Source organism: Phaethon lepturus, unplaced genomic scaffold (assembly GCF_000687285.1).
Source record: "Phaethon lepturus isolate BGI_N335 unplaced genomic scaffold, ASM68728v1 scaffold25798, whole genome shotgun sequence".
Lineage (NCBI taxonomy): Eukaryota > Metazoa > Chordata > Aves > Phaethontiformes > Phaethontidae > Phaethon > Phaethon lepturus.
This window is the reverse complement of record NW_010555958.1, coordinates 42,274-56,910: the sequence shown is the minus strand read 5'-3', so window position 1 is coordinate 56,910 and position 14,637 is coordinate 42,274. Positions and strand designations below refer to the sequence as shown.

General features: G+C 38.4%; 1 protein-coding gene across 1 annotated transcript in view; it reads left to right on the top strand.

The window, feature by feature from the left end:
- Nucleotides 1-1,035: 1,035 nt before the first annotated feature.
- The window catches only part of GSK3B (glycogen synthase kinase 3 beta), a gene marked incomplete at its 5' end in the record, with an annotated part of 51,601 nt that continues 37,999 nt past the window's right edge, over nucleotides 1,036-14,637 (top strand). Inside the window, 3 exons of the mRNA XM_010292340.1 lie at nucleotides 1,036-1,146; nucleotides 4,141-4,271; nucleotides 5,874-5,980. Of these exons, the coding sequence (XP_010290642.1) occupies nucleotides 1,036-1,146; nucleotides 4,141-4,271; nucleotides 5,874-5,980 (349 nt within the window). The remainder of the gene's footprint in view (nucleotides 1,147-4,140; nucleotides 4,272-5,873; nucleotides 5,981-14,637) is intronic.

The following is a 14,637-nucleotide window of genomic DNA, read 5'->3' as shown; positions in this document are numbered from 1 at the left end:
TGTCTCGTCTTTCTCTGTAGAAAGATCTAGCTGTTAATACAGCAAGTTCAGGACAGGTTAATTCACCTAGCTTTCAGAAATAATTTTTCAGGTTGATATAGTTAATTATACCCACCCCCAACACTAAATGTGTACACATTCTTGGTAGGATTTGCACAGAAGGTTGCATTAAAATATCAGAAGTCTTTCTAAGACCTGTTTTACTGCTGAAAATTCTCAGTTCCACAGTTGGGTGCTATGTGATTATAGTACTTTGTCATTTAATTCCTCTCTGTTCCTTCTTTCCTTTGCTAATGTATTCTGTAATGTAGTACCTTGTTATAAAGCTACGTTTGTTGTTTCTCTGTGTTATGTTCACATGGACCTCTAACCTGATGATTAAAAGTGACACTCGAGTCTTTGGTTTTGTTTGTTATGTTTTGCCATGAATAAGTTCATATGTTTAAGCGGTAGATAACTGGGACATCAAAATGTGTGTAAACAAAATGATTACAAGTGTTAACGCTGGCTTACTGTATATGAGTGGTTAATAGGTATTATTAATCCCTTATATAGTTAGAAATTCAGTAAGATCAAAGTAACACTTCTAAAAGATGCAGGATTTTTAAACTTTTTGATGTGGAATTGCGGGATGTGAATTTGTGACTTCCAAATTTGCATTTCTTGGGTTTTGGCGGGGAAGAGACTAATGGGTTAATAGACTGCTTTAAGTAATTATGCAGGTGTCACCTTGAAATATCTCCTAATGAAAAGATTGAATGGGCAGAACAATTATATCCTTGTCTGCATTTATAATCAGAAAATGCCTTGTGTTGGAGACCATATTAATTAATGTGACCTTAAACATAAGTTTGACTTAAATAGTAGTGCACAAGTGCAAAGCCTAAAGGAAAGAGGGTGGCAGCAGCTCACACTCCCACTAAAGGCATGTACTTAAAATGTCTATAGCTTTCTCATCCTTTTGTCGTCTCTGAATTCTCTAATTGTATTTCATGCTTCAAATCTATGGCTGAATTTTTTTTTTTTCTTTTTCAGAAAGATGAGGTGTACCTCAATTTGGTGCTGGACTATGTTCCTGAAACAGTATACAGAGTTGCCAGACATTATAGTCGGGCCAAACAGACACTCCCTATGATTTATGTCAAGGTAGGTAACTGATAGATGTGGTTACATGAAGAAGGATATTATAGGAATAGACTGTCTTTTCTGACATAACTAGTTTTCTGAAATTTTTAGGAGCACATACGTCTCAAGGCAAGAAAAAAAAAAAGATTAAAATAATTATTTGTTACAGTGAAGGAAGAATAGAGGCGAGGGACTTAAAGCAAGTTCTCCCAATTCTCACTTTATAAAAATCTTGGAATAGGTGGAGGAGACTGAGTGTGGGGGGAGTGTTTTATTTTTTAAACAGCTTAGGTAGATGGACACCAGCCAGATTAGCTGCTTCAGTTTCCTGAGATGATGAAGACACAATAGTACAAAGGTCAGGAACTGAAAGAGGATGTGAGGAAGAATAGTGTTCTCTTACCTGTTATCTTGTCCCTCTCCTGGCATGTGAGTAAGAGTTCATGCGCTTCTGTTGCGGGTGTGAAAGGCGTATTTTTGTCCCCTTCCCTGCACTTGGAGCTCAGTGGTTCTTGTCTTGAAGAGCTGCATGGAGAAAGATGTTTGTATGCACATTGTAGCCTCAAAACCTCACTTACGATGTCTGCATCTTTTGTCATATTTTACAAAGTAGTGAAAATGAATAAAATTTCTTTTTCTTTTTGGTCAAACATGGGAGCCGTCTGGGTCTTACAGTTCCATTTCTTATGTAGTGACCACAATCCACACACTAGTTAATGATCATGTTTTCACATGACATTAACTTGTTAACATGGCATCCAGGTAACATTAAATGGAAATTAGCATGAAATATTCCTGATTCATATTGCTTTCTCCAGACTCCTCTTTAAAAGTGTAATGCTTTAGCATGAGGATGGGCTTAAGAAAAAAACCAACCTTAATTTGATTGAAAGAAGATTAAAATTACAAAGATGAAAGTTAGAAATAGTAATTATTCCAATAACAAAGTGTTATGCAAAAACTGTATATGCATAAATTGTAAATGGCATGTCTCCGCAATAGCACTGATGCCTGTTTTTAAGAAAGCAAAGAATCTTATCCTCCAGCAATAAGAATTTCTATTGCAAGGTCATTCTCTTTGGTTTCTTAGTGAAAGCATTGAACCTTGTCTTCAGGTTATATGCTCCCCAAAATTTGTTAGTTTAGCTTTTGATAAATTGTTTAGATAGCTTTTTTCAGTACTCCTGCCCTAATTGTTCTTCATTATGGGGACTTGGGGAAAAAATTGTCCTTACTTATCTTTTGAGAGAAAATTCTGTTTCTACTCTTTCATCTTGCTGGGTATTTGGGACTTCCAGGTAGCCTGGAAAGCTGTTTTCATTTTCCTGGCAAAGCAAGCCTTTCTCATAATCCCGTATTTAAAAAGACCATGATACCTTGATGTCTTTAAAGCTTTTGCAATTTTCCAGACATTCTTAGCTATACAAAGGTGAGATCGTACATATTTGTTCACTTCTGATTGATACCTAGGCAGGCAAAGAGCTGCTCTGGGTAGCAAAGAAACTGTTAAAAGAGCTGCAAGGAAGCTTTTCTAGTAATCTTTTTGTTAATTTTTATTTGTAACTTCTAACATGTTGTAAGAAATTATGGAAAATTTTGGGTTTTCTGTGTGGAGATGAAAGGCATACTTTCTAAATCCTGCAAGTGTTGACTTGACTTCTCAAGTTAGAGCAATATTTTAGATTATTTTGCAATACTCTTTCACAAGACACACTTAACGTGTCTAGAACAGGCAATTCAGAAAACATGTTTGTTTGCTTTTCTTTGTGCAGAGTTGTGGTTTTGAGAAACAAATATGAAAACTAAAGACCTAGAGCCAAAATTCAAGCGATTCTCTTCCTGCTCCTACCTTCCCCACCAAACAAACAACAAAAAACAAGGGAGAGAGAAAGAGTGAAAGACAAAGATAGTGGTGAAAGTGAGGCAAGCATAACCTCATAGCAATATCTAGTAATTGTACCCGGATTTACAGACCATTAAAGGTGAACTGTTGAGAATGAGCTTAGAAAAGGAAAGCGTAGAGTTGCAAATCCAGTACTATGTCCTGCCTGTAGCTTGATTATTTTTTTATTATTATTTATTTATTTTAAATGGAACCTGTAGGGGAGACACAACAAAGATAACAAATAACCTGGCAGCCTGTTGTCAGCCTTGAAATAGGGCTTCCCATGCCTTCATGACTGCATATGCTATACAGTCCTAATTGTGTCCAGCAGCTCTTCATTCTCCGTAGCAAAAAAGTATGTAGCTCCAGCAGCTGGGCATCCTCCCCTTGCCCTGTAATCTTGCCCTGTGAAGCTCTTGGCTTCGTAACACTTCACCTTGCTGTATTCTTCCTTGCTAAGGGGCTGGTTAGCCTTGGATAGGGGAAGAGCAAACTCTTCCTCAGCATACTTTTTTGCTGTGCCTTGTGTAAAATTATCCTGAACAGTTGTTTTTATCTGCCCTCTCTTTTTGCCTAGAGATGTGAAATTAAAATGAGTATGTCCCCTCACCAAGAGAAACAGGGAGAGTCACTCAAGTGACAGGCTGAGACACTACCATAGTCCTTGGGCAACGTTTAACCGTTTAACATGTTGTTAATAACTTCATCAACTAAAGGTTTTTCTTTGGGTTCTTTCCCCATTTTTCCCCCCCCTACATATCCTGGAATACTTCATTTCTATGAAGAGGCTGTTTTATAAAGCAAACTGAAATACCCTTATTTTGTTTATATTTTTTTATGACTACCATTAATTTATAAATATTGGAAAGCTGGCACAATTATTTTTTTTGAATTGTGCTCATTTTTGGAAGGACAAATGAACAAATTTGAACTGCATGTGTAAGCGTGTAGCAAAGGGTGGTGGAGAAGGTATACGAATACCTTGTCCATCTTCATAGCACTAATAAGCATTCAGTAGGGTCTTTTTTGAGTGATTTTTGGTTTTCTTCTAATAAGAGTTTGTGCTAAAGTAATTGTTTACCCCGTTTTGACTGGGAAAGAATGCCTTATGCAATGTTTTTGTGTTCCAGTTGTACATGTATCAGCTGTTCCGGAGTTTAGCCTATATCCATTCCTTTGGGATCTGCCACCGGGATATAAAACCACAGAACCTCTTGCTGGACCCTGATACAGCTGTTCTAAAACTCTGCGACTTCGGAAGGTAAGAGTTCTACGGCCTGAAGCCTGGTGAAAAGAGCTCCCTTCAAAGTGAATCTGGGTGCAATTTTGCAAAGAAACACTCTGTGTTCCTCCAAAGGTCTTCATTTGTAGTTTTGAAACTACATTATACTTCATTAGTCTACTGATTTAATATTTCAGATACTGTAGATGTTCAAGATCAGAAGCAACATTTCTAATTGAAGCTCTTGGACAGCGGATGTCTATGTCCTACATTCCAATGGCACATTTATTTCCAGTATCCATTCAAGTGAATCACCTTTAGAGTCCAGCCCTCATCTTAGAACTGATGCAAAAATTCTGGGCATCCACAGAGACAGGAGACAGATGTCTCTCTGGGAAAGTTCAGTCTTTAGATCGTGCTATAACTTTGCAGACTAAAATAGTTAGGGCATATGTGCGAGGGGTCACCGAAGCTGCTGTTGCTAAATTCGTTTGCCCATAGTAAGTGGGAATGTCTGATGGTGGTTATTCAAGCAGTGCATTGTCATGCTTGGTGGCTTGGGAATTTCCTCCTCAGCTCTGCCTCACCGGTATTGGAGCGAAAGAGGAATTGCACTGAAACTCAAAAGTAACAGTGCATAAAAAGGTGGTAATTCCTCTAGGTTAACAGTAGGAATTTGTTAATTGTAGTTTCTATACACAAAACAGAAAACTTGAGATTTTAAAACAGGCTGAATGGATGGTGCGAGTCCTTCCTTGAAGGCTGAGGGGAGTTGAGGAAGGCTGGATGTTGGATTTGGCTGGCTTGCCACTCAACTGCGTTTGGTGCTACTTAGTCATGTTTCTAAAAGGGCATTTTTGTTTTCCAGCTCCTTTCCATCTAACGCTTGCTGTTCATTAAGAAAGAAGTATAATATGTTCATAGACTCATGTTCCAAAAGTAATGTGCTCTTGTGTTCCTTTATTTTCTTAGATGCTTCCAAAGGTAGTGGTTACTGTAGGCTAGTTCCTTTGTGGCCGATCTCTTGCAGTGTAAATGAAGTTTTCATGTTAATCACGGGCCATTAACTACACTGGCGAAGTTTTTTCTCCTTTTTCTCTTCGTACCACAGACTCCCTTAAACAGCAAAGAACCAGAACATTCTGATGGAACTTTACAAACAAACAAAAAAGAACAAAAAAACTACCTACCACACCCCCCCCCACCTAAAACAACAACAACAAAAACCCCAAAACAACCAAAACCAACAAAACCTTCTCTTGGTTCTGGTGCATATCCAGAGCTTTTGAACCTTAAAAGGTAACTATGTTTGACTAAACCATGTTCTGTCCTGTTTTGCTTTGTAAACAAACCTTTGTACCTGGCAAAAGACAACTGCCAGCCAAAAATCTGACCCTATTTATCATGTAGATGTTAGTCAGAATTTCCTTTGCTATGTCCAGTACAAGGTAGCTGCTTGATGGATTGGACTGATTACACAGTAAATCATTGAGTCTGTGGCTTACATCAGCTTAGAAGAACATGGTACTTCAGCCACCTCCAAATCCTAAATGCTTAAGTGCCAAAGCCTAATGGTGGTCTGCACTGCAGTATTGTAAAACTATTCATTACTGAAAGATCATTACTTTGTTTCCTTTTCAGTGCAAAACAGCTGGTTCGTGGAGAACCTAATGTCTCATACATCTGCTCTCGGTACTACAGGGCACCAGAGTTGATCTTTGGAGCCACCGATTATACCTCCAGTATAGGTATGTACGTGTATTTGTTGAAATTATACTGGCTGCATGTGTTTTTATTCTGTAATTAAGTGAAAAGGTTTCCAGAGATCTCAGATATGATCCTGAGACACAGAATTTTATTGTAAATGGTCAAGTACCACTTCTTAACAAAATACACAGGTTTTGTAGGTGGCTACTGTGATTTCTACGCCTTTTGAGATTTCAGTGTCAATTGCAATAGGAAAGGGGCTTTTTTAATGTCAGGGGAAAATCTGGTTTCAAACCAAAACATTTTCCAGCTCTCCAGGTAATTTTGCTATTTAGTTTAAAAGTAGGTATGAGATCTCAAGCCGAAAAAAGCATTTAATGACTTAAAATAACTGTAAAGAAGGTATCTAGAAATATCAACTGCTGCATCTGATATGCTATGACTTAGACGCGAATAATTCTGTCACTTATTTACTTGGCTTTTAGTAAAGTGTTTTTAGTGGGAGAGAAAATGTGGCCTGATGATTGGCTTTAAACTTTCTTGACAGTTTTAATATATTGCATACAGTAGTCTTTCTGATTCAGCTTACTGTGTTAACTTTTGCTGTCCTTTAGTCATTAATCCTGAAGACAAAGAAGACTTCTTTTTAATACGTGGCACGTGGCTGTATCATGGAAATGTTAGGGAAGCTGGAGGTTTTGGCAGAGGACAGGGAATAGCCACGTTTTCATACAGTGGAATCATAAAAATGCACAGCAAAATGAAAAATCATAAAAATGAACAGCAGTGCGTTGGCTGGTTATGGGTAATTTCTTCAGTTTTTCAGTCTCTGGGCCCTTTCTGAAGATTGGTGCTAAAGAGATGAGATTTGGCTCTCAGGTTTTCCACTATTGTGCTAAACTCTTACTTTGCTTGTGGACTTGAATCACTTAGGTAAGGTTTAATAGTTCACAAGGATTTGGAGATGATGATTGAGTCTTGGCAGAATATGTTTATAACCTGTTGAAGTGTGTTTAAAGTTAGTAGTGTGTTTAAAGTTAGTATGTTCTAACTAGTATTAAACTCATTGGCTGGCTGGCTCATTTCAACTCTGTACTTCTTTGGAAATAGAAGTGTTCCTGAAGACTCACCAGCTCTTAAGTAATGGCACAATAAAGATTAAAAGGCAGAACTTACTTAATAGTTGGCCACTGACAAAAGCCCTAGCCCTACTCTTCTGTGCTTTTGGATACACTGGCTCTCATGGTTTACTGTTTAATACACTGATTTGGCTTCCATTGACAAGAGACTTCTATTTTGGATAGGTTAACTTTCTGCTACATTACTGAGTTGAATAAATGTTACTGCGTAGCCGGATAAGCAGCAGAGCCCAGGTAAAAGCAAAGTGGTGGGAGCTGGTGAGTGAGAGGAAGGCGGCTGATCCTGGCTTGACATATTTTTGCCAGTTAAGAGCTAATAGGTTGGCTCAGCTGTGTTACCAGAGTGCACTGAGACAACTTGTTTCAGAGTATAACTGCATAAAACAAGTATTTTGGGTATCACCAGAAGAGACTGCTTTGTAGATAAATCTGTGAAATGTCTCTTGCTCCAACTGTGTTAATGACTTTAATCTTGCACTTTTTTGCACAATCTTTTTAAAGTTGCTCTTTCCTTTTTGGTTTTCTTATCTGCTGGTCTCTAAAATAGTTCTAACGCATCAGTCATTCTGAAGCGAGGACTCCATTTTCCACTTGCAAAAAAAACATCATTAATTTCAGTCATTGTGGTTTAGACTTTCTCATGCCCCCCAAAAACCCCTGTCCCCACCAAACCCTTTCTCTGAAGAATTCAATCTAAATGAAGCTTACACAGAATAGCTTGAAAATGAAGTTCAGCAGCCACTTCCTTCCTACCCTTTCCTCCCTCTGCTTCCTTATTAACAAAATCTTTGCATTTGAGAGCTGGGAAGTAATAAAATGCTTTTACAAACTTACTTTGCCGTTTCCCAGTGTTCTGGAATATGTTAGAAATACTAGGGGTTTAGTTTTGTGATGCTGCTACTTCCAGTCGGGGTAAATACCATGGTATTCCTTAGTTCTTGCTAGATAAGTAGCAGCAGTGCTTAGTGAGAACTCTTCCCTATTTTACATAGGATTACTCATCCAAACTCAACCAGCAGCATTTGTATACCAACCAATGGGGACAGAGAGGTTTCTTAAAAGAGAGGGAGAGGCAAGAACATTTAATTAACAGTAATTTATCCATAACTCAAACTATAAGAAACCGTGAGATGCTTCAGTAGTATAATACTGCATTTTAATCCTTTTTTTTAATGTGGACGTGCTTGTGTTTTCTAGTGCTTGTTTTCTTCTGAATTATTAGCACAACAGTCTTTTCCTGCTATAGTCTCTTTCTCTATGTAAGAATTCACATGAGGGTGGGAGGGTAACAAAAACTGAGCTCAAATATGATGTAGGTATCTTCACTCTTCTGTTTAAATATGTTATGTTAGAACTATATTAAAATCGGAGAACATGAAGCCAGAAAGTGTTCCAAGTACATCTCTTTTGTACATTACCTGCGAGGTGTCCAGCTGTTTTCCTGAGGTTTTTTGTTTGCTAACGTTACTGCAAGGCTTATGATTTTAACACACTGCAATATAGTAATTGTTGGAAGTATTTCTGAGCAAGATGTGCTTTTTAAACCTTGGCAGTGACACTGTGGTGGCCAAAGACTGACAGTATAGCCAGCCTGCATCATGACAGTTTCAGTAGTTACTGTAACCAGGAGTTGCATTAGGCTGTCTGGCTTCATCTAGGTTGTCTTTTAACACATGAATTTGTCCTTGCAATGTTACTTGCTCTTTAGTGTAGCAGAAACCAAAGTTGGTTCCAGGACGTGTCTTTTCATCCTGGATGTCACAACAGAGCGGTAAACTGGCTTTTAACTTCTAGGATCTTTATTATTTCATCGAAGTGCATGAGTTAAAGGGACCTTTTGGGTTAGAATTTTAAAAAACCTGACAGCCAGGGCTAGTGTTTGATGCACATTTGTGAAGTACTGCATTGGTGCTGTATATATGTGATAGTAAGAGTGGCATCAAAACACATTTACTGCAGTTCATGCTTCTGTGTGTGTCATCCAGCAGACTTGGGACTATATGAAAATAATGACTTATTAAAGTTTTTAATAATCTCTGCCAAATAGCTACAAATCCAGGCCCATAATAGCTCTGTCATCTGCCTGCATTACAACTTCAAGGGATTTTTCAGTGGTCAGATGCGAGCATTCCTGTCACTTTGGTGCCTTCATAGCTTGTACAATTTGGGCCTTTGTGCACCTTGACTGTGAATTCTGCAAGTGTGTGCGTGTCTCTAAGGCTTGCTGGGGATGGCACGTAGGTTTTTTCCTGCAGCTGATTTGTAGGAGGGTTTGGGCACTTCGGGACATGGTTTAGTGGGCATGGTGGTGTTAGGTTGACGGTTCTACTTGATGATCTTGGAGGTCTTTTCTAACCTTAATGATTCTGTGAAAGACCATGGCATGGCTGCCCATACTCCCTTACAGTGTCCTGGGACAATTATAGGTGCTGGGGCAAGGGTGGGTGCAGACATTTCTGTTGCCATGTTTCTTGTATAGAAAGAAGCTGTGCAGTTAACATTTTTTTTACTAGGTGAGGTGATGGGGCAATGGAGAGCTCACCAGAATGTGGTGGTGCTTCTGGATAACAAGGGTCTGCTGGTCTCGTGCATTTTCTTCATCATTCTGCTGGCAAGAATTGAGAGTGTTCCAGAGGGAACACTTATAGCCCCTGGCAGGGAAAGACTGATCTGCATGGCTGTATCGCTGGCTTCTCTTGGGGTGTCCAAAAATAAGTATCACAAAGTTATTCATTCATTTTCCTAGTGAGTGCTAAAACACAGGGAGAGAGTATTTCACCTCTGCAGTCTGGAGCAGAAGCTCCTCTGGAGGTGTGCGTAGTTGGGCTGTCTGAGTTCCCTGGGGAAGAACCATGATGAGGTGTGTCCCAAACTTGTTGTCAAACGGTGAAAAGTATTTGCCTCTACCTTGGATGGCAACTTCCAGTGCTGAAAATAAGCACAGGGATTAATTCACTGAAATATTCTATCACCTCTTATTGTAGTTTCATCTCTTTGTTGCAGAAAAATAGAGATACCTGTTGTTTAGCTTTTGTTCCAAGTACCAGAACAAGCATAGCTTTCCAAGTATTTCAGGTTTAACCCTTATTGTGTCTCCATAATATGTGGATCTGTGGTGGCTTGATGTGCAAAACTTGCACTGACGTAGCATGCATGCCCGTAATCCATCATCTTGTTCTTGTTCTGACATCCCAAAAAGTGTTCTAAACAAGCAGCAGTGAAAAGCACTTTGTGCTCTGTCATTTGGCAACTAGAAGCTGCTGATTTTATGACTTCCTAGGGCTGCTTTTCTGACTCCTCGTTTCTTCTCTGCTAGTTTTGTTTCCAGACATTCCAGAGCAGCGACTTTGAGTTGCCTCCAAGATGGAAGAAGTCCGTCAAGATCAAGGGATAGTGGGGCAGAGATGAATAGATGAGGGGGACAAAAAAATGTAGAAAAGTGCTCTATAAAGTGTCAGATAAAGGAAAGTTCTTAATTTTTAGTGAATGGATCAGAGCAGTCTCAACTCGTTATTTGGAGAACATGGAGGAAAAAAAAGTTAGAGGAGCTGGAGTGTAATACCATGAGTGGTGCTCATGCCATGAAGAAGAGGGCCAGCATCTCAGCCTGGAAAGTCAGAGTTTGAGATCACAAAAATAAAATTAATGGGCAGGGTATTCTGTTGCAGACAGCTAGAAATGGCCATTACCCACTTGTACAAGTAAAGCGAGGGATATTTTGCGGGCTGTTTGGGTAGATGCCTCTTCCTGAACTAAAGAGAAATTTTCCTTTTATTACCTTTTCTAATGCTGGAATGGCATTCAAAAGCAAGGGAATTATACAGATGATACTATCAGACAATCTAATGTCCACCTAAGAACTATGAAGATCAATACAGTAATTTTAAGAAAAGTTTTGTAGTATAGGAGACTATATGAATTTTTGTGTGCTTAAATTAGTGCAGGTAGTTCACATGATAATGGTATTTGTCTAAATGTTCTTCAGTCTACATGGCATTAGTTGCTATTATAATGTGTGAAAGCTATCTGAAATAAACTTATTTGAAGGTTGCTTTTGGCTGGCAGTTGCATTTACTGTCCATATTGTTTAGACTACATTTCACCAATGTGTGAAGTCTACTTTCTTCTACTTAAAATTAATAGCCTTTAGTATTTTCTCCTAAAATTTCACATTCTCCCAACTAGTTTGGCATAAGGATGATTTGTTGACTTGATTGTTGTTTTCTGTTAAGGGTCTCTCTTATCTTGTTTATTAACTAGTTTAAAGCATGTGAATGGTAGTCATATTTTGCCATAATTAAATTGCACATAGTAAAAAGTAGTAGTTCAGAAAATGCTTCTCCCATAGGAGCGGATAGTTACATCGCAAACTTATTCTGAAAGATTATTAACCTATAATAGTTAGCGGTGACTGTGCTAAGGCAGAAAAGGGTCTGTGAGGGAGCTATCAAAAACTAATGTTAACTACGTTATCACTTCTCTTAAGTAACATGTCTTTAAATGTAGAATTTAGTGTATTGTTTACTTAAGTTCTGAGAAAAATGTTACCATCCAAATTTGGAAGATAAATTTTAAAATGCCAGAGCCAAATGGCGGGGAGGGGGAGAGCGCATACTACCCTGGAGCCAAATTTTAGTCCTGTTGAAGTTGATGGCATAAATTCCATCCGGTTTCAGCAGAGCTGAGATTTCCCGGTTTCTTCCTGATTGTACGTTGCTCACCAGAGTTGTATAAACACCTATGTAAATTGTGTTTTGTTGCTGTCCTTGCTTGGAGCTGCTGAAGTTAGCCTCCACTTTCTGGCTTTTGTTGAAGATGCTTCAAAGGTTTGTTCACTTCCTTTCTCAGGGAACATTGCCCAAGTCCTAATTTGGAAATCGGTGAAATTACACTCCTGGAAAAAAGTTGAGGATTTTGGAATGCCTGTAGCTCATTTCATTGCATGTTTAAAGTGTTAGCAAGTAAAATCGAGGAAAATTAAACAGACTTTTAACAAGGCATTAAACAAACCAATTTGGTTTGCTGCATGAGGAACAACTTACATAGGTTTCTGATGGATTTCTGTGTATGATGGATTAAACACATCACGAATACAGAAGTATTCCTCAGACTTCCCCAGTTATTTCCTCATGACCTACATCCTTTGTCGGGTTTTTTTTTGTTTGTTTTGTTGTTGGGGGGGGGGGGGGGGGGGTTGCCTCCTCTCTCCCCCTGTGATGCCCTCAGCTTTCTCACGTACCCTCTGCTGTTTCTGCTTGGTCTTCTTGCTTGAGCAAGGACCTTGAGACCTTGCACATCCTTCTACTTGTTGGCAGCTGCAGTTCGGTGGGGTGGGGGCAAGCCTGGCCCATCCCACGGGGACTGAGCCCTCCTCTCCTCAGCAGCAAGACTGATGCATCCTTTCCCAACTGTTTTTACAAAACTTATGCAGTGGATTTGAGACTTCTGCCTTTCAGACTTGTGTGAAATTGACTGATGGAGCACGAAGACATTTAGGGAGACTGGGGAAGGATAAAACAGTGCAAAGCCAACTTCAGCAGCCAGACCAGAAGGTTATTTAAAACAATTTTTAAAAGCTACAGTCTAATTTGAAAGAAGAAAAAAAACCAAACATGCTAGCATATAGCATAGTTTCAAAATTTTAAAAAGAAGTGAGTTGTGAATGCTGAGTTACTCTTATGTCAGCTTTGGGTTTGTGCATGTTCTGTCAAATACTTTTGCTCCTCATATATTGTTTCTTTTTCAGTGCAAAATAAGGATTGGAGTTGTAAATAATTATTAGAGCTTTGAGGTACCACTTGTATACTTTTGTATATTTGGCGTAAAGGACTTGGCTTTTTCAAAATTCTTTACGGTGGCTCTAAATAGACTATTACGTTACAGTACTCTGCTTAGTACATTTTAATCTGTTTCTTCTATGTGTCTGAAAAAGTCTATGCTATCTGTTGAACTGTTATGTAATTTCTTATATGCCCACTATGCATGAGATGACATAAAAAGTGATTCATTGCATCTTTTTGTTGTATGTGTTGGTCCAACAGCAGGAGCTATCAGAGAGACATTATTTAGCAGTCAAATGTAATTAAATGTTCTTTACGTGATGCCGCCTTCATTTATTGTCCAAAAGACATTTTAGCACCTTGGTGGTGCTTTTATCAGCATTTATTAAATATGGCTAAAAGGTCAAAAAGTGTTATATGATTTGTTTGCTTGTTGAAATTCAAGACTCAAACTTTGGATTATTTCTAGTGGCTGTTTGTATTGTAAGTAGTTACTTTTTAGGATAAACTCTGTCATGTTTGTACTAAAGCATTACGTAAAAATGCATCCATTTGACTTAGAGATGACTGATTTTGAAAGCAGCAGTAATGAGCAGTGCTTTTTGTCTACTGTATGTTATGATTGAACTGTATCTTTCTTGAGAAGAGAGGGGGGTATTTTTGCATAACCCCTATCTCTTTCATTTAGAAGTGGGGGAAGGAAAAGTCTACTCCAACCTGCAGATTGTTTTGTTATCAATCTTGAATTCCTGAAAGGTTATTTTAAAATTTTTTGTTGCATCAGTCTCTAGTGGTTGTGACAAAGTTACCATAGGCTGTTTAGAGAGCCGTCAGGGACTTTTTCATTACACAGACCTTTAGCCATAACTGACAGTGTTGTGTGTAACCTGCTTCCCTGTGAAAGAAAGATGGGTGGAAGGGGACTGTTTTTGTTGTTTTCCCTTTGGGGGCATTAGAGGATGGTAGGCTTTACAAATCTTTCATTACTGATTGCTTGTTTGAGGGTAGATTTTTAGTGTAAGGTTTCAGATATACATTCAACAAATGATGACTTTCCAGAAAACCTTATAGTCAGTCTTTTTTTTTTTTTTTTTTGTGAGAAAGTTATCTCTGCATCTAGGTGCAATACTTCAATATTTGGTGTGCAGTTACAGCAAATTCTCACAGCCATCTGCTCTGCAGTGTTTACTGCATTTGCTTTGTTATGTTTTTCATTTGGATTAACTATGTTTCAAAAATAAAATGCTATATTCTGTAGTATACTTAAGTACATTCTTAAGGTGCTGTTGTAGTATTGAATTGTCTTATTTATATGTAAGAAGATATGCCTGTAATATATTATGAAAATTTTCTTAATTTAGAGGAGTAGCTGCTAGTGACTACTTGTGGCTTTCATTATATGTATGAATAGTAGTTGATGGCTTCTTTGATGGATGCTGTTGACCATCAGGTCAACCTATGACTTGCAGTTCTATTGCAAGTTTGCAAATGGACTTGGGGTAAAGATTAGGTCTTGATGTGACTGAGGTAGAGAGGCTGTCCCCTAGATCCCTTAATCATCATGTACTGCAGAATACAAGTAACACTTGCAGTGCCGGTTCATCTGCTAGTGTAGATATGTTTTCAGTATATGGAAGAAAAATTTGAGTCTCAACATTCAGAAACAGTAAAAACATCAGTTGTGGTAGATGATACCTATGCATAGTTCATGATCAATATGATTTAAAAACAACACAGGGTTTTGGGAAATCTTAATTTTCAGATGGCAAATGTTCTCAG